Source organism: Gossypium raimondii, chromosome 11 (genome assembly GCF_025698545.1).
Source record: "Gossypium raimondii isolate GPD5lz chromosome 11, ASM2569854v1, whole genome shotgun sequence".
Classification (NCBI taxonomy): Eukaryota; Viridiplantae; Streptophyta; class Magnoliopsida; order Malvales; family Malvaceae; genus Gossypium; species Gossypium raimondii.
Window position 1 is genome coordinate 1417459 of NC_068575.1, and position 23338 is coordinate 1440796.

At 30.2% G+C, this 23338-nt stretch overlaps 3 protein-coding genes and 1 long non-coding RNA gene across 4 annotated transcripts; all 4 read right to left on the reverse strand.

Annotated features, from left to right (window-relative positions):
• Positions 1–6771: 6771 nt before the first annotated feature.
• On the reverse strand, positions 6772–10236 carry LOC105761681 (putative pentatricopeptide repeat-containing protein At5g06400, mitochondrial). The gene has a single exon (XM_012579560.2). The coding sequence runs from the start codon at positions 10081–10083 to the stop codon at positions 6793–6795; it is 3291 nt and encodes a 1096-aa protein (XP_012435014.1). The 5' UTR covers positions 10084–10236; the 3' UTR covers positions 6772–6792.
• Positions 10237–11259: 1023 nt separating this feature from the next.
• Positions 11260–13155, reverse strand: LOC105761680 (uncharacterized). The gene is made up of 2 exons (XR_008190811.1): positions 12802–13155; positions 11260–12029 (listed from the first exon to the last, which is right to left on the reverse strand). It is a non-coding gene; the product is annotated as an uncharacterized LOC105761680 (long non-coding RNA).
• A 148-nt stretch (positions 13156–13303) lies between these two features.
• Positions 13304–16965, reverse strand: LOC105801657 (uncharacterized). Its single transcript, XM_012632868.2, has 2 exons — positions 16833–16965; positions 13304–13741 (listed from the first exon to the last, which is right to left on the reverse strand). The coding sequence occupies exons 1-2, from the start codon at positions 16963–16965 to the stop codon at positions 13500–13502; spliced, it is 375 nt and encodes a 124-aa protein (XP_012488322.1). The 3' UTR covers positions 13304–13499.
• Positions 16966–18157: 1192 nt separating this feature from the next.
• LOC105761679 (pentatricopeptide repeat-containing protein At5g06540) lies at positions 18158–20388 on the reverse strand. Its single transcript, XM_012579559.2, has one exon. It carries the CDS (start codon positions 20293–20295, stop codon positions 18421–18423), a length of 1875 nt encoding a protein of 624 aa, XP_012435013.1. The 5' UTR covers positions 20296–20388; the 3' UTR covers positions 18158–18420.
• Positions 20389–23338: the final 2950 nt, after the last annotated feature.

Genomic DNA, 23338 nt, shown 5'->3' on the forward strand with positions numbered 1-23338 from the left:
ATCCGGAACATAAAAAATAAAATACCAAAAAAAAGACTTTAAAAATTCATCACTTTCAAAAGTCCATTATGAAAGAAAGGAATTGAGAGGTTCTCAATTCCATAAAATTAAAGAAGAGAGACTCTCTCACACTAATAAGTTTTAAAAGTATATTTTCCTTCCACCCATCAATCATGGTGTGTGGGACAATTCCCCATTGGCTTTACAGCTTGGCCTTTTGGAAAATTGCTTGGAGTTCTTAGAGCCTTAGAAGTTGGGGCAACTCATCAACTTGCATTGCTTTCAAACATTTCTTAACCTCAAAATTGTCTTCAAATGATTGTTTTGTTGGCCAATTTTGATGATAAAGATTAGGGCCATGCTTAGTACATGTGGGGTTTTTAAACTTTAGACTTTTGGGTTGGCAAATTTGAAAATCGAGTTTAATCGTAAAATGATATGTAATCATAAAAATGATATCGATGTAATGGACGGTTTTGATTGAGATTCAAATATAACACCGATCATTTTTGAATGAAAAATGATTATTTCTTTTTAGAAAATTGGTGGTGAGAAATTTTGATAATTGCTTATTTCATTCTACGTCATCTTACCTTTTAAAATTACCAATTTATCCCTTAAAATATTATATATTTATTTTATTTATATTCTTAATGTATGTATTAAAATCTATTATTTTAATATATCATTAAGTTAAAAAAAAAGCAAGCTATACTTAAGGTCACTAAATTATTGGTAAGTTTACGTTTGGTCACTCAATTTTGTCACTCAATTTTAAAAAGTTACAAAATGGTCATTGAACTATTTGAAAGTTTTCATTTAAGTTACAATAACTACACACAACCTATTATTCCCTTCTCTTCTACAGTTCGGTTTTTTTTTTCATGAAACGGTTTTGAACATCACAAATATGTGAACCAAAATCCAAACAATTTTCTTCTTTGATCTCCGACATTGGCCGTGACATTGCCTTGAATCTAATATATGTTTTTTTTACTTTTTGAGGGATACTAATCCACCATACCAATCGTCAAATCGTCACTTAAAGCTCTGTAGTTGAGCTTTAAAAAAAAATTGACAAACCTATAACTTAACTAAAAACTTTCGAATAATTCAATGACTAAAATGAAAACTTTAGAATAGTTTAGTAAACTTGAATGTAATTTACCCTTAAATAACATACCATTAAAAAAAAGTCACTCGGTCCTTTTATTATGGTCCAAATGCTCTTCAATGACTTTAGCAATAGACTTTTGCAAGCTTGAAATTAAATTAATGTCCTTCCATCTATAATAACCCCAACTATCCCTTAAAATATTGTTCATACAAATCTTCCAATAGTAGGTTATAAGAAAATAAAAGCTACTTCTATTATATCAATGATTTTTTCTAAATTCTTTAAATATATTTTATCAATTTAATTGTCGATTTTCGATTCAATCAATTATATCGAGTTAAATTCATTCGCAACTTACTTTTCTACATTAAGAAATATTCTTTAATTGTCAATTTATGATACCAAAAGGATGAAAGTAATATTGTTTATTATGATGAAAACTAAGTCCAATATACATATATAATACACCAAGTAACCATCATGGAAAATGACTAATAGATAAATTTCTTTCCAAAAAATACATATAGATAGGAGAAAATTAAATTAAAATAAAATAATATGGTAACTTAATTTTCAAGGGTCGAGGTTGTCATGTTACATTGTTAAAAACGATCCTCATCCAATTTTTATTGGGACCTAACTCATCATTTATTATTTTATTACCAAAAGCATCAATTCTTTTGTTTGTTTATCTATTTGGGTATTAAATAATTATTATATTGACCCGATTAATTTTTAACTCGATTAACATAGGTATTAATGTCAATGCAGGAGGACATGGGTTCGAATGCACTGAAACGCATTATCCTCCTATTTATGAGTTGGAGAAGAGCTATGGGTAGTTCTAGATATTACGTCAAAAAGAAACCCTATATTAAATTAATTTTATTAATTTGTAATAATTGTAATGATGTATGCTCGTTTATTAAGCTAAAGATTTGGTGTTGAACACCAATTATATATCTAACTCATAATCATATTAGTATGTACGTTTTATTTTTATAAAACTATAAACCATTTTCTATAAAGAAACCCTAACTAATGGTTGTAATTATCAAAAAGCAAAATAATAGTAATATAACTAACATATCTATACTTCACAAATTATTCTAATATTAAAAGATATTTTTATATTGATATTTTAATCAAATTTAAATAAAAATATTTTTATCATTAAATAGAAATTTGGATAATCTTGTATCGGTAAAAGATCTCTCAATTTCTTTCAATTTTGAAATTGAGCAAATTGGATTATCTCGGAAAAAAGTCGAAACAATTTAATCTCTGTCAATTTTAAAAACGAGCAACTAATTATTAATATTTTACATCAATCATACATGATTTTGATTAGTGTAACAACAAATTTGCCCTCGATATTTACATTTTTTCAATTTGGTATTGATTCTTAAAAAACATTAACAAATTTAGCGTACAAATGTTGCAGGCTAAATTTGTTAAATAATGACAGAATGTGTGAAGTTTGAGGACTAAATTTATTATTATATCAATCAAAATTACGTACAATTGACGAAAAATATTAATTCGTGATTAATTTCTTGCTTTCAAATTGACAAAATTAAATTACTCGATTTTTTAGAAAGATCAATTTACTTAATATCAAAATTGAAAGATGCATCAAATTTCATCTTACCTATCAAATCAATCAAAATATTAAGAAAAGAAAGTTTGAATGAAGTAGAATCTATATGAATAAACCAAATCAATTACCCAAGATTTATTAAAGATTACAATGACTTTTCTTGTTTATAGAATAAAGACTTTCACAAAAGTAAACAAATAATAGAGGACAAAATAACATTAAGAGTAAAACAAAACTATGAAGCATGCATACATACATACATACGTACATACATATGACATTTGCTACATCCATGATGATAGAAAACGTTTTTATTAAAAACTAAAATAAAAATGATAGTTGAAAGACAAATATAGAAAAAGTAGCAAAGTGGGCCCACATGACAGATAAACACCAAGTTTTTAAAGTAAACGAATAGCAAAACGCCACGTGTTTGGAAACAATATTTCATTGGATGGGTGGTAATTGCTTGCCTATGACCGCACTGTAGGGGGAAAATAGCCGTTATTCGTGATGGGGCATGGAACTTATTTTGATACATAAAAGATATTTCGACATTTTTAATAAGTTTATCCTTTCATTAAAAAAATCAATAAATTATTATCCAATAAATTTATTAAAAATTATCTAAATAAATATATTATTAGTTGAGATGGTCGATTGAGTCTTAACTCAATTGACATGTGTATTGTTATTAATGTAGGATGTCATGAGTTCGAATGCGTTAAAACGTATTATCCTCCTATTTCATAGGTTGGGGAGAAATTATGAGTAATTCTAGACATTGTGTCAAAAAGAACAAATATGATTAGAACATGTAATGAGATTGTTAAAAGAAAAGTAATACATAAATTAATTTATCTATTTCTAAGTAAAGAGAATAAAATGTAATTTAACTCTTAGTACGATTAATTTCACCTCATTTTTTAAAGTTTGTTTAAGTTGTAGAACAAGTTCCTTCCTATCCCAAATAGACCTATTAAAATGGGTTATTTATCTATCCATGATGTAGATTCTTTTTTTATTTGAATTAGTCTTAATTAGCTCAATTTATTATTTAACAATCAAATTTAATTATAAAGTATATATATATTAAAATGAATAATTATTCAAATATTGAGATAGATTATATCACCATTTCATTAAAAAAAGAGATTTAACTCTTTTAAAAGATTAATTATCAAATTTAATTAAAAATAATAATAATTAAATTGATAAAATATGTAAATATTAAAAGTTAAATTTATCATTATATTAATTTTATTTTTATTTAAGTTTTACCATGTATAATAATAGTTATTCAAAAATATATTATTATGATTATAGATATAACTAAAATGAGATAAACATGCAAAAATATATGCACATACATGTCCAAATATTTTTATTTTAATATATTTGTTGATATTGTCATGCCATTTGTCCTTATGCTTAGCTTACATAAAAATAAAATAAAATAGAAAAGAAAGTGCATATCATCCAAGAATATTTTGCATCTTTTTGTCAAAAAAGTGTGATTAAGACTTTGAATAAACATTTTAATTATTATTTATTTTATTTTATTTTATAAAATAATAACAAGAATTTATTTGCTCCGGTTCTTTCACTAGGAATATATGCCTTTTGTCCATTTGTGGCGTGGGTTTTTGCCACGTGTCCTAATTACGATTGGGTTGATTAGCTAATCATCATCAACTTTGACTGATCAAATATGATTAAATTAAGCCATACATTTATCGCCGCCCTTTTACGAAAAGCCACATATCTCATCATTAAACAAAAATTTTAAAAATATGTAATAAATCCTTACACTTTTCAAAATTTATAATTTAATCCTTATGGTTTCAGGTTTCAAATTTTAGGTCTAACTATTGATATTATTAATGTTTTTGTTAAAGTCAAGTCAAGTTCATTACAAAGCCATTTTTTCTCAAAATGTCACACTAATTAATTTAACCAAAAAAATAACAGTATTAACAGTTAAAGCTGAATTTTGAAATCTAAAAACTAAAAGAATTAAATTTCAATTTTTTATAAGTATAGGGACTTATGACATATTAGTTGGTGGCACGTCTCACTATAGAGTGATATTGGTTCGATCTAGTTGGGCCTTTTAGATTTTTGGAATTGCCCATCATAATTCGATGTAGTTTAGTTCGGCCCATAATTTTTGTGACAGAATGAGATTTGTTTTACGATTTTTTTTAAATTATTTAACAAAATTTCAAGAACTTTTAGATTATTTTCAGTATTTTAAATATAAGATATTTATTTTTACATCATAAAAAATTGGATATAATTATATATTAAATAAAAAATATTTTGATTCAGTTTCAAGTAACTGTGATTTTTCAACTTACATTCTATAAACAGTACACTTCGATTCGAGTTGATTTTCGATTTTTCAATTTTTATTACTTAGCCCTACCAATTAACATCTGATGGAAAAGCAAACAGAATATCTAATGAAAATATACATGATTCGAAGTATTTGGTTCATAGATCATTGGAACGTAAAATTATTTAGCATATCATCAAATACGTTATATTACTTTATTTGATTCATTTAACTAAAAATTTATTATCAAAATTCTCAACACGGAAGATGTTTCAAAAGTTGCCTCCATGGCTTCCCCAATATGGAAGCTATTCCTAAGATCACCTCCACAACTTCCTCAAATATGGACGTTGTTGAGGAAGTTTTTCCCTACATTGCATCTATAACTTTCCCAATACGGAAGTTATTCTCAAAACTATCCATGCAGCTTTTCTAATTTAGAAGTCATGCATAAGATTAGTATCACCGTAGCTTTTTAAACTGTAAAAGTACTATAGAAGTTTTTGTACTAAAAGTTGGATTGTATTTTATCTCATTTACTAAAAAGTTGGGTAAACTAGTTCCTGTACGTTAGATCAAAAAATAAATTGGTCGTTTTATTAAAAATTTCCTCCATTTCTACTATTAAAAGTTTATTCTTGTACACAAGTATAATGTACACGTGACACAACATATAATACTATCGATTATAAAATTAATTTATCTATTTTTAAAGTAAAATAAATAACATACAATATAATTTTAATATAAAATCCTTCACAATACTTTTTCCTATTTTCCAACATAAAAACAATACAATATTAAAGATGATACTTTCTACCGCCAACATTGAAAAAAACGTTAATACCGAAAAATGAGAATCTACAAAAATTTATTGATCCATCATTACACTAAACATGTTTTCAAGTGTCCCCATACGATCAAACATTATATATACATATACATACAGAAACCATATTTTAAAGGTGTTTTAATTGTAGAAGGAATAATGGGTTTTGTGTTTCTTTCTTTTTTTGAATGGCAGGCCATTATGATGAATAGGCAGCCATTAAGGGCGACAGTGGGCAAGACTTATGAGGGCCACTGGCCACATATCAAGAGGCAGCCATTAGTGAGGTTAAGATTATGCAGGGGAATCCCAGAAAAAATGGTGTCCCTCCCAAAGACTATTAATTTTTTTGAAGTCAACCTTCACCTTTGCCTTGTCAAATTTCCACCATTTACCATCTTAAAAGCAAAGCAAAGATTATCTTGTCTTTGGTTGGTTTGGATTTTTCGAATTCGAGTCAGTTGATTGGTTTTCAACAAAATATGAATTGGTAAAAGTATTATGGAAGTTCTTGTATTAGGATTTGTATTGCACTTTGCCCCTTTAACTAAAAAAAAAAAAAACAAAATAATTTATAAACATTAGATCAAAGAGTAAATTAATCGTTCTCTTAAAAATTTCATCCTTTTCTACTACTAAAAACTAATCCTTATACATCAGCATGAGATACACGCAGCATGAGATACACGTAGTACAACACTTATCACTGTTTAGTTATTCTATTAGCCACGCCAATTTTAATAATACAAATGGATGAAATTTTTAATAGAAAATGCCAATTACTTTTTCATCTAACACACAATAATTAATTTGCATATTTTTTAATAGAGGGGCAAAATGCAATTTCACTCATAATACTTTTTTCATATGAATTTGAAACAATGAAATGGAAAGATAAATGAAAAAATTTAAATCAAGGTGGAACACTTGCGTTCACTTTTTAGAGCAGATTTTTGTTGCAATACAGTTTGAGCTAAACATTGCTTACCTTCTCTATTCAGACCATGAAAAACTGTTCGGAAATTGACGGTACTAGGAACGATCCCTGAGTTTCGCATTTCGGATAAAAGCTGCATTGCTTCCTCGGACTTACTTGCTTTACAAAGACAGTTAATGAACATCGAGTAAGTCTTAAAATCGGGCTCTGGTCCATTAATCTTCATATGATGAAAGACGTTCCAAGCATCAGCAACCTTCCCCATGTTCATGTATCCATGGATCATTGCGGAATAAGTAATGGTAGTCGGCTGACAACCTTCCTTCTCCATTTTCACAAAAATCCCTAAAGCGCTCCTGGTTTGCCTCTCCTTGAAGAAATGAACTATTAAGGATGTATAAACATGGACAGTCGGATGAATGTTGGCTTGCTTCATGGAATCCACCTTAGCCAATGCTTGTTCGAATAGTCCCTTTCGTAGTAGTGCATGGACAAGGCTTCCATAAACATGCTGATCCAATGAGGATTGTTGTGTCCTGACATCATCTAATATTTCCAATGCTTCTTCGAGTCTCTCAGCTCGACAAAGTGCCCTAATATACAGCGAATAACTTAGCGGAGCTGAGAATCCAATCTTGCTGAGAGATTCTGCGCAGTTTCTAGCTTCCAATAGCTTGCCAACTTCACATAAACAACCAAGATACGTTTCAAGTAACTCTTTGTCGGGGGTGTAACCAGAACGGATCATTTCTTGGAAGATTTTAATGGCTTCATCTACCTTCCTACCTTTTCTCCCACAGAGTGATATGATCAAATACTTGTAGGTACTCGCGGTCGGATTAAAACCGTCGGTTTTCATCTCAGTAAAAGTCCTCAATGCAATTTCGGTTAGACCTGTTCGACCATATTGCATTATCATGATCGCCCATGCATCCGATACTAAACAACCCCTCCTTTTCATTTCATAGAAGAGCCTTCTCATGTTCATGAAATCTTTCCCACATCCGGAGATTTTTATAGCCATGTTGTATGTTTCTGAAGTGTGCTGATAGCCGGCTTGCTTTCCTACCCATGAAAAGAAATTCAGAGCATTTTTACCATGCAAACTGCTCTTTCGCAGTATTTCCAAAACAAGCTCCGGTGTAAACTTAATGTTGCATCTCTCCAAACCTTCTTCAATGATGGCCCAATCCTTCGAGGATGATAATATTCTATGCACTTCTTCCATGTCCTGCTTGTTGAATGCATTTGAAAGGGAGTGCACTTGGTGACAATCTGTCCTCTCATACTCTAAATGTTTATCACCCAAATCCAGGAGGAGCTCCTGTCCTTTGAATCCGCTACCGCTTACCTCTTCAGTTAGTGAACGAAGTTCACTAATTCTCCGCATTTGCTTTACTTTTTCAACATTATCCGTCTCTCTGCTCCTCTCCATGCAAGATACAGCCAAACAAAATATCTCATCTCGAATACCTATCTTTGCCTCCTTCATTTCGCATAAAACCCGAAAAATTTCATCTGTCCTTCCAACTTTTCCAAGCTCCTTAATGAATACTAAATATGCTTTCCAAGAAGGTCGGATGCCCCTCTCCTCCATCGAATTGAATACTTTCCATGCTTCGGATATACGGTTTTGGCCAACATGACCTGCAACCATGGCCATAATAGCAACAGTATCAGGCTCAACACCTTTCTCCATCATCTCATTGTATAAATCACAGCCTTTTTTATACTCTTTCAATCTAAAGAGGCGTTGCATTAGATCAGTGTAAGTAGAAGCCGTTGGTAAGTACCCAGATTCCTTCATGCTTTGGAAAAGATCAAGTGCCTTGGAAAGGTCATTTCTTCTTAAGTGCCCATTGATGATAATCTCATAAACCTTCTCACTAACCAGTTGTCTTCTCTTCATAATATCGAGGATTTCCAAAGCATCGGCAATCCTATCGGCTCTGCACAGTCCTTTGATCAGAATCTCAAAATAACGGGGGTCCAAAGACAACTCTTTCTTCTTAAGGTCCCGAATCAATTCTAAAGCTTCCTTAATTCTTCCAGAAATACATAAACTCCTCAATACATAACCATAAACTTCTTGTTCTGGAATCTCAGACACCCTCGTCATGTTATCAGCAACCAAGTGAACTGCATTGTTATCTCCCGATTTAGCTACACAATTCAGTAGCATCTTGTACAAATTCAAATCAAGGCTCATTTCCTTCTCAACCATCTCCTTGTAAAATTCCATAGCTAAGTCGCCTTTATCAGCATTACAAAGAACACGGATCATCATCATATAAGCCGTCGTGTCAGTTTCAAAACCACATTTCTTCATGTTTTCAAAAACTTCCAGCGCTTTGCCAATCAACTTTGACTTCCCATATTGCGAGATAAGGATTGTCCAAGTCTTGATATCTTTCTTACAAGATTTCTCCTCCATTTCCTCCAATAGCTTCTCAACCAACCCATGTTCATTAGCCTCACCACCTATATACAGCATGGTATTAAAAATCTCAGTTGTATAACAAAACCCTTCTCTAAGCTTCACCCAGTTCAAGAATCTAAAAGCTAAATGAGGCACTTTAAAGCACCTTTTCAACACTTTCTCAACAATCTCTGGTTCAAACGAAAGCCCTGATTTTTCCAACTGCTCCTCCATGGAAACCAAAACATTTTCAGCTCTAACTATCTTAGTTATCTCATGAACCACTGGACTAACATCAAATTCAACTGAATTCCCCATCTGGGTATCACCCAAAACCATTACATTCTCCTTCTGGGCATTTTGACAAACAGCTAGACTTCTATACAACGATTTTTCTTTAAACTCAGCCTCCCCGTCATTGACCCGTGATGTTGTCGGGGTTTCATCTGAGGTTATATTAACAGCTCTCAAAATGTCAGTTATTTCACTCCCCTCCTCCTCCACCAACTCACTCTTCTCCTCGGCATTTTGACAAACACCTGGCCTTCTAGCCAAAGATTGTTCTATAAACTCAAGCTCCTTGGCATTGGTTCGTGGGGTTATCGAAAACCCAAATTCGGTTTCATCTGAGGCTACATGAACAGCACCTAAAATGTCAGTTATTTCTTGGAAGAGTGATGGGATGCTACAAGTTTCAGCTTGGCTCTTCAAGTGGGCCTTCTTCGTTGGTTTGGATGATTTGGAGAGTGTTGAAAATCGAAGAGGACGAAGCTTAAGTCTCGAGAAATGGAGGCGAATCACTGATTGTGAATGAAAGTGCTGGAATTTGACTAAGTACCTCATATTTCAAGCAAATTTTTTGATCATCTCAGCTTATTGTTGCGCATAAACCACAACTTCTTATTAATGGAAGTTTGTTGAGTGAAGTTACAGTCCTACTGAGCTTCGAATACTTTTTTTGGGGGGGGGGTAAACAACGTTACCAGTTTACCAGTGACTTAAAAAATAATCACTTAACTCTAAAATAATTAGACGACTAAAAAAGAAAAATAAAACATAATTGAGTGACCAAAAAAACTTGGGTGACTATTAATGTAGTTTAACCTTTTTTCTTTACGTCATTAACAATAATAGTTAAATTTCAATTCTATCCCCTCTACTTTTTAATTATATAAAAATGGTCAAATTTCAATTTCATGTTCAGATTTGGAGTCTGTTTGATTCACTGAAAATATTTTCCAAAAAAAATTCTAAAATAGAATGATCTTTTGAAAATGTGATGTTTTTGGTATTTGGATGATTTTAGGTAAAACATTTTCCACACTTTGATAAATTTTCTTGACCTCATTTTCCAAAAATTATTTTAATTAAAACAAAATTAATTTTGAAAACTATTGTAAAATAAAATATTCATTTTAATTAAACTCAAACAATTAATTGACTTAATTATTATTGTAGAATTATTTATTATGATTATTGCAATATATAAATGAAGTCATATATATATATATATGTGTGTGTGTGTGTGTGTGTTTGGAATATATGTTTGTAAATTGGATATAGATTTTTAATTAAGTTGGCTAGCATGCCAAAACAATCTCATTGTCCTTAATTATAAATATACACAATTCAAACTTTATTATAAATTACGTTTCTTTTTTACAAAAATGTCTCTGCTAAAATTTAATCAAAATGTCTAATACAAATAAGCAACAAATTACAAAAGGTACTTGCACTTTCTAGACCAATTGATTGCCCATAGTATTGGCCAAAACATCAATTTGATGTAATACCCATTTCTTTTTTGGTGTCTTACAAGCTTGAGTTTTGCATAACACTTTCTAATTAAAATGTATGAATAATCTGCTCGACATGATCATATATGTCAAACACGAAATTCATGATAATTCAACTTCTAGACCATCTGGCTAAAAGGGTGAAATTGCAAGATTGATAAGCAACATTGCACTAACATAACATATATATAATTTCTATTTCTTGGGTATATACAGGGGAGAAGATCCAATACATGTATATAACGAAAAAGATGTGCAAATGCTAGTTGCCAAAAGTGAGGGAAACAGAAAATGATCCAAAATATTGTATCATCCTCTATTATTATTTCTTTCTATATCAAACACAATATAAACATAAAGAACCTATATGAAACTGCATAAAAGAAAATGACTCCTTAAACAAGACTAACTTGTGGGATGAGTGGAGTAACTTGTGGGATGAGTGGAGTTGAGACTGATATATTCGAGCCTGAGTTTCGAAAGCAAAATGTTCAAAATTTGACTCCTTGATCTCCTGTGAATATTTGAGATGGTACAACCTGCATTGTTATTCTATCTAACCCCAAGAGAAGCCTGCAACTTCCATAAAATGCAGAAACAAACTTTAATCTATGCATTTTAACTAAAATATTGAAGGCAGAAGCTAACAACGCTTCATAGACTTAAGGTATAGCTCAAAGTCCTCCCATTTTCGAATGAAATGCCCAAGAGATAAAAATAAATGTTAAGTCTAAAGATTACAGTGATATTGAAAGAACAGGAAAAATTAAGGCTATACAATATAAACATAAAGAACCTATATCAAACTGCATAAAAGAAAATGGCTCCTTAAATAAGGCTAACTTGTGGGATGAGTGGAGTTGAGACAGATATATTCGAGCTTTTGAGTATTAGAAGCAAAATGTTCAGAACTTGATTCCTTTGTCTCCTATGAATATTTGAGATGGTACAACCTGCATTGTTGTTCAATCTGACCCCAAGAGAAGCCAGCAACTTCTTTGCCATAAAAAAATAAGTCAAAATAGGGAACCATATATCACTAGCAAAACATAAACCAAAGCATGAAACCTAAACATTAAAGTTGAATCTTTAGAATATTCAAACACTACCATTTACATCCCTAATTATATCCCCCAATACCACAAATCATATTTCAACACTTAATTTACATTCCAAAATAAGGATCAAAAGCAAGTTTAGAAAGTAACACCCATGTATTATTGCATGACTATGATCATTCAATAGCTTAGATGCTTGGTGGTCTCAAATTACTTGACTATCAATTTATGCAACACACAATATAAATACACAAACAAACCTTAATCCATGCATTTTAACTAAAATATTGAAGGTAGAAGCTAACAAGGCTTCATAGACTTAAGGTATAACTCAAAGTCCTCTCATTTTCGAATGAAATTCCCAAGAGATAGAAATAAATGTTAGAAGTCTAAAGATTACAGTGATATTGAAAGAACAGGAAAAATTAAGGCTATACAAGAGCTTCAAGCGAGAAAAAAGTAAATGCACCTACTTTATGCATCATTTCAGATTTAAAATCCTTTGCATCATGACAAACACGTATAAATCATACATTGAATGCACCTATGTTTTTTTTTCTTTTAATCCCAAATCATATTAAACTCAAACAGCATACAACTAGGGATTAGTTAGCAATGACAACAACAACAACAAAACATTAAAAAAAGGTAAAAATTTTGTGAAATACAATTGATAATGAAGCCGCTGATTATAAAATAAAAAAGACCTAATCAAAACCATCGATGATGCAAGAAACGGTGACAATTGGCTCTTGTGCTATGATCATCGCCATCTCTTAAATCAAAATTTCCTACTTTTATTGACTTTTCTTGAACGAGCAAGAGAAGGAGAATAAAATCGAAGTAAGAGTAACCTTTGTAGGTTTGAGGTTGAAAGGTTATCGTCAATTGTCGAGAGTGAATGAAATATTGAATCGGAAAGAGGTGAAACAAAGGGCAAATAAAAGGGGGGAAAATTGTAAGAGAAGAGATATCAGGGATGATGGAAATGTTTGCAATTGTAGAGAAATATTGAAAGAGAGAAAGACTTCAAAGGAGGCTAGAGAAGCTGTAAAACGACTAATTACCATTTTCAAAGCTATCTTTTTCCATTCACCAACACGACATTTTATGTTCATCAACCTATTTTCTTCAACCAAAAACAAGAAAAAAATAATGAAAACATTTTCCAAACAAATACAAATTATACATGAACCCCAACACAATAAATAGAAAAAGAATATTTGTTTATTTACAAAATAATATTATACATAAATCCCTTTTTTTTTGTGAAAAAGGGAAAAATTCGAATAACAAACACGGTTAACGTGATTCGAATCCAAGCCACACTTGGAGTGGTAAATAACTATTTTAAATATATATGTACATCATATAATATATACAAAAAATTGAATGTATAATAGAATTATTTTTTACATTGAAGAATCCCTTTATATAAAATTTGCCTATTGAGAGGCATTGAATAATCATTATTTGGTAATTTAAGAAGCTGTCGTCGTCGTCGTTGACCATAATATACTTCACCACGACCTTTAGCTTGCTTAACAATGGCGATACTGTGATTTCTCTTCCTATATTCCTTGTTATTTGATGATGGTTCCCTTACATTATCAGCAAAACGAACCTTTTTTTTCGCTTTCCCATTTCCTAATTTAAAGAAAAAAAGGGTTAAATTGTTTAAAAGGTCCCTATACTAAATACATTTTTTATGGGTTTTGTTCCTTTACTATAATTTGACCATTTCTAGTCTTCTTTTCATTGAATGGCTTTATTAGTAGACTAACCCCTAAACTATATCTAAATTCTTAAATTGGTTTTTTTTGGTAAAAAAATGGAACCTAATAGGGCGAAGTCGTGAAATTATTTTAGTTTTTTCTAATTTGTTGGTGCGACATTCTAAAATAAACAAAAATATTCATTTAGTAACAAAATAATTAAAAATGACGTTATAAATAAAATAAACTTAAATTTAATAAAATAATTTTAAGAATCTTAACCGTTGGACTTTATTTTATTCGTTTCTAGTCTTCTACTCATTGAAAGGCTTTATCAATAAATTAACCCTTCAACTATATCTAATTCTAAAATTGGGTTTTAAAGTTTTTCTTTTTGCTAAAAAAGTACCTAAACTATCAATTTTTTCTCATGTACCCAAAAACAATATCATCCAATACAAACGTGACATTTGGCACGTTGTTGTTAGATGATATTATTTTTGGGGCTACACTAAGACAATTGATAGTTCAATGCCACTTTAAACAAAAAAAAAAAAAAAGAGACCGATCTACAAAATTTAGGTATAGTTCAAGGACCAATTCACTAATAAAACATTTTTAATGATGAGGCTAACTCTTTGGCATATCATCTAAAAGAAATGTGTAATATTTGTCTAACCAAAACAAAATAATAACAAAATGTATACTAGAGGGACTTCTAAGGTACACTCATTTTGACAAATTTAGTTCCTCTACTATAATTTGGTGGTTAAATTATGTCATAAATCCTATACTTTTTATAGATTTGAAATTTAGTCATTATCTTGTTTTCTTTAAAAATTTAGTCTCTACTTTTGATTTAAAATCTAGATCTAATTGTCAACATTGATTTTCTTTTCTTTTTCTTTTGTTAAATTGGTTGGTGTGACATTTTGAAATAAACAAAACTACTCACTTGCTAACAATAAAATTAAAAAATGAAGCTAAAAATATAATAAAATTAAATTTAATAAAATAATTTTAACAATGTTAGCAGTTAGACTTGATTTTAGCCATTTCTAGTCTTACACTCTTTGAAGGGCTTTATCAATAAATTAACCCTTCAACTATATCTCAAATTGGGTTTTAAAGTTTTTTTTTTGTAAAAAATTGCAACTAAACTATAATTTTTTTCTCATGTACCCCCGAAAAACAATATCATCCAATACAAACGTGACATTTGGCACGTTCTTGTTAGATGATAATGTTTTTGGGGGTAAAGTAAGATAAAATTGATAGTTCAGTACCACTTTAGATAATAATAAAAAAATCAATCTAGGAATTTAGGTATAGTTCAAGCACCAATTCACTAAAAAGCCATTTTGAAATGTATACTTTTAATGATGAAGCTAACTCTTTGGTATATCATCTAGAAGAACTGTGTAATATTTGTCTAATCTTAAAAAAATATCAAAATGTATGATAGAGGGACCTCTAAGATAGATTCACCCTTTTTTTTTACAAATTTGGTTCCTCGACTATAATTTCCACTTTTTATATATTTGGAATTTAGTCACTACACTATTTTTAAGAACTTAATTTAAAAATCCAAATCCAATAAGTAACATTGATTTTATTTTATTTTTATTAAATTGGTTTATGTGACATTTTGAAATAATAATAAAAAACTCACTTAGTAACAATATAATTAAAAATAACGTTATAAATTAAATTTTAATAAAATAATTTTAACAATGTTAACCGTTAAATTTTATTTTAGTTATTTCTAGTCTTCAACTCTATGAAAGGCTTTATTAGTAATTTAACCCTTCAACTATATCTCAATTCCAAAATTGGGTTTTAATTTTTTTTTTGCTAAAAATGGTACCTAAACTATCATTTTTTCTCATGTACCCACAAAAAACAATATCATCCAATGCGAATGTGACATGTGGCATGTTCTTGTTAGATGATAATGTTTTTGAGGGTAAACTAAGACAAAATTGATAGTTCAGTGCCACTTTAGACAAAATAAAGGAATTGATCTAGGAATTTAGGTATAGCTCAAGGACCAATTCACTAATAAAACCTTTTTGAAATGTATATTTTTAAGATGTGTAATATTTGTCTAACCATGAAAAAACAACATCACAATGTATAATAGAGGGGCCTCTAAGGCATAATTACTCATTTTTGACAAATTTAGTTCCTCTACCATAATTTTGGTGGTTAAAATATGTTATAAACCCCTATACTTTTTATAGATTTGGAATTTAGTCATTATACTATTTTCTTCAAGAATTTAGTCTCTACTTTTATATTTAAAATCTAAATCTAATTGTTAACACTGATTTTTTTGTTAAATTGGTTTGTGTAATATTTGAAATAAATAACAATATAATTAAAAAGTGACACTATAATTATAATAAACTTAAATTTAATAAAACAATTTTAACAATATAAACATTTTGTACTTGATTTTAGTCATTTCTAGTCTTATACTCTTTAAAAGGCCTTATTAACAAATTAACCCTTCAACTATATCTCAATTCTAAAATTGGGTTTTAAACTCTCTTTTTTTGGCTAGAAAAACACTTGAACTATCAATTTTTCTCATGTACCAAAAAATATATCATCAATACGAATGTGAAATGTGGCACATTCTTGTTAGATGATATTGCTTTTGGGGCTACACTAAGAAAATTGATAATTTAATACCACTTTAAACAAAAAAGGAACCCGAAAAGAAATTTAAGTATAATTCAAGGATCAATTGGCAATTGATAATCTCACTAATTAAAGACACACATTTCAAAAAAGTAAAATGATTAGATTTTACCCAAATTATAATAAAATCATTTTTATCAATTGCAATTTAACACCAAATGCTAAACCCACAAAAAATGCATAGTGGGACATTTTATACAAACTGAGAATGAAAAAGAAAACCCAGAAATTTATCCATCCAATACTTTAAAAACCCTTAAGAAAAACATCAAGAAATCATAAATAATTTCAATGATATATATATATATATGAATTACCAGCAAATTCAAATTCAAACTTCTTCATGAAATCAGAGAGGAGACGTTTATGAAGTTCATTTGCAATGAAGACTACACTTCCTGAAACTGCAACCACTGCCATTAACCCTAACCTTAATGACCCACTTTCCATTCCCCCCTTTTTCTTTTTAAATAATTGTGTTAATTAAATTTTTGAATGAAAGAACAAATAATGGGGAAATAGAAGGGATCTTTTGTTGCACATAATGAAAGAGAAGAAGATTTTAGAGAGAAGAAAGAAGAAAAAAAAATGATAACGAAGAGAATGATTGAGTTGGTGGTGATGGGGGATTGGCTTTTATATAAGTGGGAAAAGAAAAGAGGGAGTGAAATGATAAATTACCCATTAATTCACATTAATTGTTTTTCCTTATTTGTGTTTTACTTAATTTTGACTTACCATTGAAATTAAATCCACTTAAATGTGTTCTGGTTATTTTAGATAATCATTAAATTTGTGAAATCCAATTAAATCTGTTTTTTGGTTATTTTAGATAATAATTAAATAATAAATTTAAGCCTCATAATTAATTTCCATTTTCTGATTTGGTGTTGCCTAAATACGACCACTGATATGTATTTCAAAGGGTTAATTGCACGAGACATCCTTAAATCATGGCATAAATGTTAAATTTGTCTCTGAACTTCAAAACGTTATAATTGAATCCTTAATGTATCAATATTGTATTAATTTAGCGGTTAAAATATGTCATAAGTCTTTGTGCTCTTTGTAAATTTAAAATTTAGCTCTTATACTTTTATTTATAGAATTCAGTCTCTTTACTTTTTTACTTTCAAAATTCAAGTCCAACTATTAACATTGTTAAAATTATTTTGTTAAATTTACGTTTATTGCTATGTCAAATTTTTAGTTACTTGGCAGCTAAGTGAGTAATTTTTTATTTTAAAATGTTAAACCAATTAATTTAATTTAAAAATATGAATATTACAATTGGACTTAAATTTTAAAATTTAAATAAATTAAATTCTTAAAATAAAAGTTTAAAGACTAAATTCTAAATTTGTGAAGAATTTAATTGTCATATTTGGTATTAAATATTAGCTGGATCCGATGTTCATATAAAGCATGTTTAATTTATACAGTATTATATTTTGAAGATTCAATTATAATGTTGTAGAGTTCAATTTAAAATTTGAACCATAGTTTTGTGTTCAATTGAACCGGTTGAATTAGATTTTTAATTTTTTCAATGATTTATTTAATTTAATTAATTTAACCTATCGGAGTAACTGGCTCGACTATCGGTTTGGTTCTGATAATATAAGCAACAAAATGCACATAATTTGTTTGGAGATTTGCCTCTTCCTTCTTATATTTGAAAAACAAGACCGTTGGGTGGAAAAAGTTTTACAGGGTTAAGCTTTCAATTGACAGTATGAGAAAAGCTCGCCGACTTTAGTAGATATCTCGATACCTTTCCCTGGAAACTTTAATAAAAAAATACAACCGGCTTCGCCCTCGAACTCGATTTTCATTTAAAAATCATTCCTATAGGGTCGAGTCAAACCAGACATGAGTTATTTCACCGACCCTAATCATAAGTTATTACCAGTAATCCATACAAGAACAAGAACCTTCTCTAAAATGATGGAACCGGTTCCGGTCTCTCACGATCAACTCACGCCCAAAAACCTTTGAAATCAGCTTCGTCGCAGTATGACAATCTTCGCATACTCGCAAGTTCTTCACTATTCGGATTGGCACTGGAGCCTCAGTTCTCATAATCCCGTAAGCAATAGCAAGCTTCTCACTATGTCTATGTAGAGCATTTTCTTTTTCTTCCTCATCGATATCAAACAATGCATCGGATGTATTCCCCGTATAACCTGCCAATCTTATCTTCCGAAGAATCTCGTCCCATTTTCGTTCGATCATTTCAATTTCCGGGTGTGATTTATCACCCATTTTAAAGTTATGTACTTTCCCATCAACCTCGATCAAGCTATAACCTGGCGGCTTTTTAACACCTTTTTCCTTCATCATCTGCCTCATAGTTTCAACATTTTCCCACCTGTTTGTACGTGCATAAATGTTCGAAAGCAACACATAATAGCCGCTGTGTTCCGGCAACAAAGGGATTAATATATTCCCCACTCTTTCTGCAATTTCTGCGTTTCTATGAATCCTACAAGCTCCGAGAAGTGCACCCCAAATAGGTGCATTCGGTTTTACCGGCATTTCAAGCACAAACTTCTCCGCTTCGGCTAACTTCCCTGCTCGGCCAAGCAAATCCACAACGCAACCGTAATGCTCCAACCTTGGCTCAATCCCGTAATCTCTTTTCATGCTCTCGAACAACTCTAAACCTTTTTCAACTAATCCGCCATGGCTACAAGCAGATAACAAATACGTAAACGTAATATCTCTCGGTTTTAACCCGGAATTCACCATTTTTGAAAAGAACCAAATTGCCTTCTCTGCATAACCATGCATTGCTAATCCAGCAATAAGAGCAGTCCAACTAAGAACATCTCTTTCAGGCATTTGATCAAACACTTTAATAGCTTTCTCAATACTCCCACATCTTGCATACATATCTACTAAAGCCGTCCCAAGAATCACATTCAAACTCAAATTGTTCTTCACAACATAATCATGAGCTTTTTCACCTAATTCAATTGCACCCAAATGAGCATAAGAAGAAATTACACTAACCATAACAGTTTCATTAGCTTTAATCCCTTTATCTTTTAGTATCTGAAACAATTCAACAGCTTTTTCAAAGCAATTGTTCTTAGCGTACCCATTAATCATTGTACTCCAAGTAACCAAGTTCCTCTCAGGCATTCTATCGAACAGTTCACGTGCCATTTCAACATCCCCAATTTTATTAAACCCAGCAATGATCGACGTCCATGAAACCACATTCGGCGACAACATTCGACTAAACACTTCGTTAGCAGCCTTTATATCTCCACACGTTGAATACATATAAACTAACGAATTCTGCACATAAACATCGTTTTCAAACCCATGTTTTACAATTTGACCATGAGCTTGAATCCCCATATCAATGCCTTCCAACTGTGCACAAGCCCTTACCAAAAATGGAAAACTAAGATTATCAGGAACAATGTTTGCCCTCAACATTCGAACGTAAAACTCGAAACCCTTAATTGGGTTTTCACCAGAAAATCCTTTGATCAAAGCATTGTACATAAAAAGATTTGGAGTTTCGATTTGGGAAAAAACATTGTGAGCATAATTTAATGAAAATGGCCCGAATGAAGGGTTGTTTATACAAAGGGAAATCAATCGACTAGCTGCGAAAATGTCGAAGATGATATGGGTTCTTATCATATAACCATGGATGATCTTCAATTGAGATAAATTGTTGCAGGATTCGAGTAATAAAAGCTTTGGGTTCTTTAACCTTAATGTGTTCAACACTTTGTTGCTGATATTGATGCTGCTATTCATCGTCTGGTTATTAAAATTTTGTTTATTTCAGACAAAACCCATGAATTTTTAAGGATATTTTTCGATACATTATATTATTTAAAAACAAGACTGAAGAACAGAAGCAGAGCTTAAAAAAAAAAAAAGTTTCTGGAGCCATACACAAACATGATATAATGAAGACTAAATTACCTAGTTAGTCATTTAACTTTAATAAGTTTTCATTTTAGTCACCTTGTTAATTCAATATTGTTGTGCACTCATTTTAATCGTCCAACTGTAATAAGTTTTCATTTTTGTCACTCATTTACGTTTTAAAAATTAATTTTATTTTTTCCTTTAAAAAATTAATTTTACAGGAAATTGAGTTATCCAACTATCTCAAAATTTTCTCTGCAACTCAATTTGCTAAAAAAAGCCAGGTTTTTACCCGATGAAACCACCATTTTCCGCCTTTTATTAGAAAAAGAGCTAAATTTTAGTTCTAAAAAAAATAAAAAAATAAAGTGTTTTTCCCTTATAAAAACTTAAGAGTGCGTTTGGTTCACTGTATTAGATTAGAGGTGTATTGGATTAGAGGTGTAATAGCAAATTAACTGTTTGGTTGAATGTAATGGAATAGAGGCGTAATAGTAATCTTGTGTTTGGTTGAATAGAATAGAGGTGTAATAGCATAATGGAAAAAACTAAAATGACTAGAATACCCTTAGCATAAATTTGTTTTGGTAAATGATTATTGTTATTGTTATTTAAATTTTAATAAGATTATTATTATCAATAACAAATAATTTAATCATATTTAAACATAACTTTTATTAAATATATTTTAATTAAAATATATAATTTAACAAAATTCTTAATAATTAATATTCTTATATGAATTTACTCAAATCATAATATATACTATGTAAAATATAAATTAACATAATTATTATTAAATATATTTTAATTAAAATATATAATTTAATAAAATTCTTAATAATTAATATTCTTATATGAATTTACTCAAATCATAATATATGATACTATAAATGAAATTTTGAAATAATTAATATTAAATATATTTTATTTAAAATATATGATTTAATAAGATTTAAAATAATTATAACTAATTAATTATATTTTATGAATTTGTATAATTTAAAATAATAATTATTACATATAATTTAATAATTAATATTAAATTTCATAAAATTCTTGATAATAAATTTTCTTATATGAATTTATACAATTTAAAATAATTAATATTAAATATAATTTAATAGTGATATATAATTTCATAAAATTCTTAATAATAGAATGTTCTTATATGAATTTACTAAAATCAATATATAACTTGAGAATTATATTCGCATAAACATAATTAACTTATATTAAGAAAAGGTTAGATGAAAATGAAATTGTACATCATAATCCATATGTTATATAGTTTTACAACATCAAAAGTTTGAACATTGATATTTAATGGTCGAAGAAATCTTGACCCATTCCAATCGAACAATGAAGGTAAACTAAAGAAAGCGATCATTTGAGTTGGATGATCGGAATTTTACTCAAAGCATCATATACCGATCGTCGGTTAAACCTTCAATTGACCATAAGATCGAATATAAATTTGAAGCTTTCTCTTCCATCTTTTCTTCGACTTGTTGAACTACCACCTCGGAGGCAATACTCATCTTGATTTGATCGCCAAGCGGCTGGATTTTTTCCCCCAACAAAGTGGCGGCCTCCTCAAATGAAGAATACACATTATCACGAGCATCGATTTCTTCTTTCTCTTGTTTGAAGATGAGGAACCCCTTGGTCTCTATCTCCTCGCGGATCTGCGAAACATCCATGTCGTCTAAAGAGGCGTCGACAGCGATCATAGAATGTGTTTCTCTCTTCATTCATATCTGTACTACGTTCATCCCCAGCATGTATTTCTTCAAGAACATCAGCAGCTTTTTGAGCGTCTTTCCCAGTCGCCCGATCTCTTGCGTATATCGCAGTAAGCTGGTTGTAGTAAAGGAAAGAACGGTGTATCGAATCGAGAGGCTTCTTTGTGACTCTAAAAAAATGAGGAAATCATATTAGTTATAAGTTTTGTAAAAATAAATAAATACTTGAAATACATTTTACCTTTACATAGGATTCTAAAGCGCATCTTCAAACAACAACGAGTCATTTATGCTCGTCCCAACCAAAACCATCATTGTTTTGGCCATTAAGCATGTCGTGAGACGATGACCATTCCTTTTAGGCACCTAATCCGAGATTCAATATTTGGTTTCGCCTTCAACATTGCTCTTGGTAAAGCCTTTTCTAGCATTTTCTCTAGCTCGTTCAAATAACCGGCTTTGAACTGTATCGACATTAAATGTTCCTACATTGTGCAAATCCACCATGCAAGAAACCAAGGCTGCATCCTCTTCTGGAACCCATTTTCTTTTGCTTCCTCGAGAAGCTTGAGAAGAAGCAACCGTTGGTGGAACACCTGACATATTGTTCTTAAGAAAAAAGAAACAAATTAACATTATTTACTATTTTGAATATCATGAATCAAAAGGTGAACAGTTTATAATATTATATCGGTAGTTCAATACTAAATTTAAATTTATAACACATGCTGAATGAAAAGATAATTAAATTATAATTCAACAAAGTTTAGTACAATACATAATTTTAATCAAAGACCACCAAAGTTTCATAAACTAGATACATAAAATAACATCAACAAATCAATTTAAACTCAATTTGTCCTTAAACCTAACTAATTTCTAGATGTTTGCCATTCATCGAACATTTGGTTGGCTAGTTCCATCCTCCAAGTAGCCCAAGCATCCGATGGATAAATATTTGTGATATTCGGTTCATCGTCATCCACCACATTAGTAGGTAATCCTTCTCCCACCTCCGCTTCAATGGGATCAATACTCATATGGGTTCGAATAAAATTATGGAGCAAACAACATGCAATAATAATTCTATTGTGCACCCTTACAGGATAAAACGATGGACTCCTAAGTATTCCCCATCTAAGTTTTAATAAGCCAAAGCATCTTTCAATGACATTACGTCT

Excerpts from the sequence above, each read along its gene's own strand:
- LOC105801657 (XM_012632868.2), bottom strand. The coding sequence starts at position 16,965 with ATGGAAAGTGGGTCATTAAGGTTAGGGTTAATGGCAGTGGTTGCAGTT. Across the intron at positions 13,742-16,832 it reads GTTTGAATTTGAATTTGCTG|GAAATGGGAAAGCGAAAAAA; the intron begins GTAATTCATATA and ends TCTTTAAATTAG.
- LOC105761679 (XM_012579559.2), bottom strand. The coding sequence starts at position 20,295 with ATGAATAGCAGCATCAATATCAGCAACAAAGTGTTGAACACATTAAGG.
- LOC105761681 (XM_012579560.2), bottom strand. The coding sequence starts at position 10,083 with ATGAGGTACTTAGTCAAATTCCAGCACTTTCATTCACAATCAGTGATT.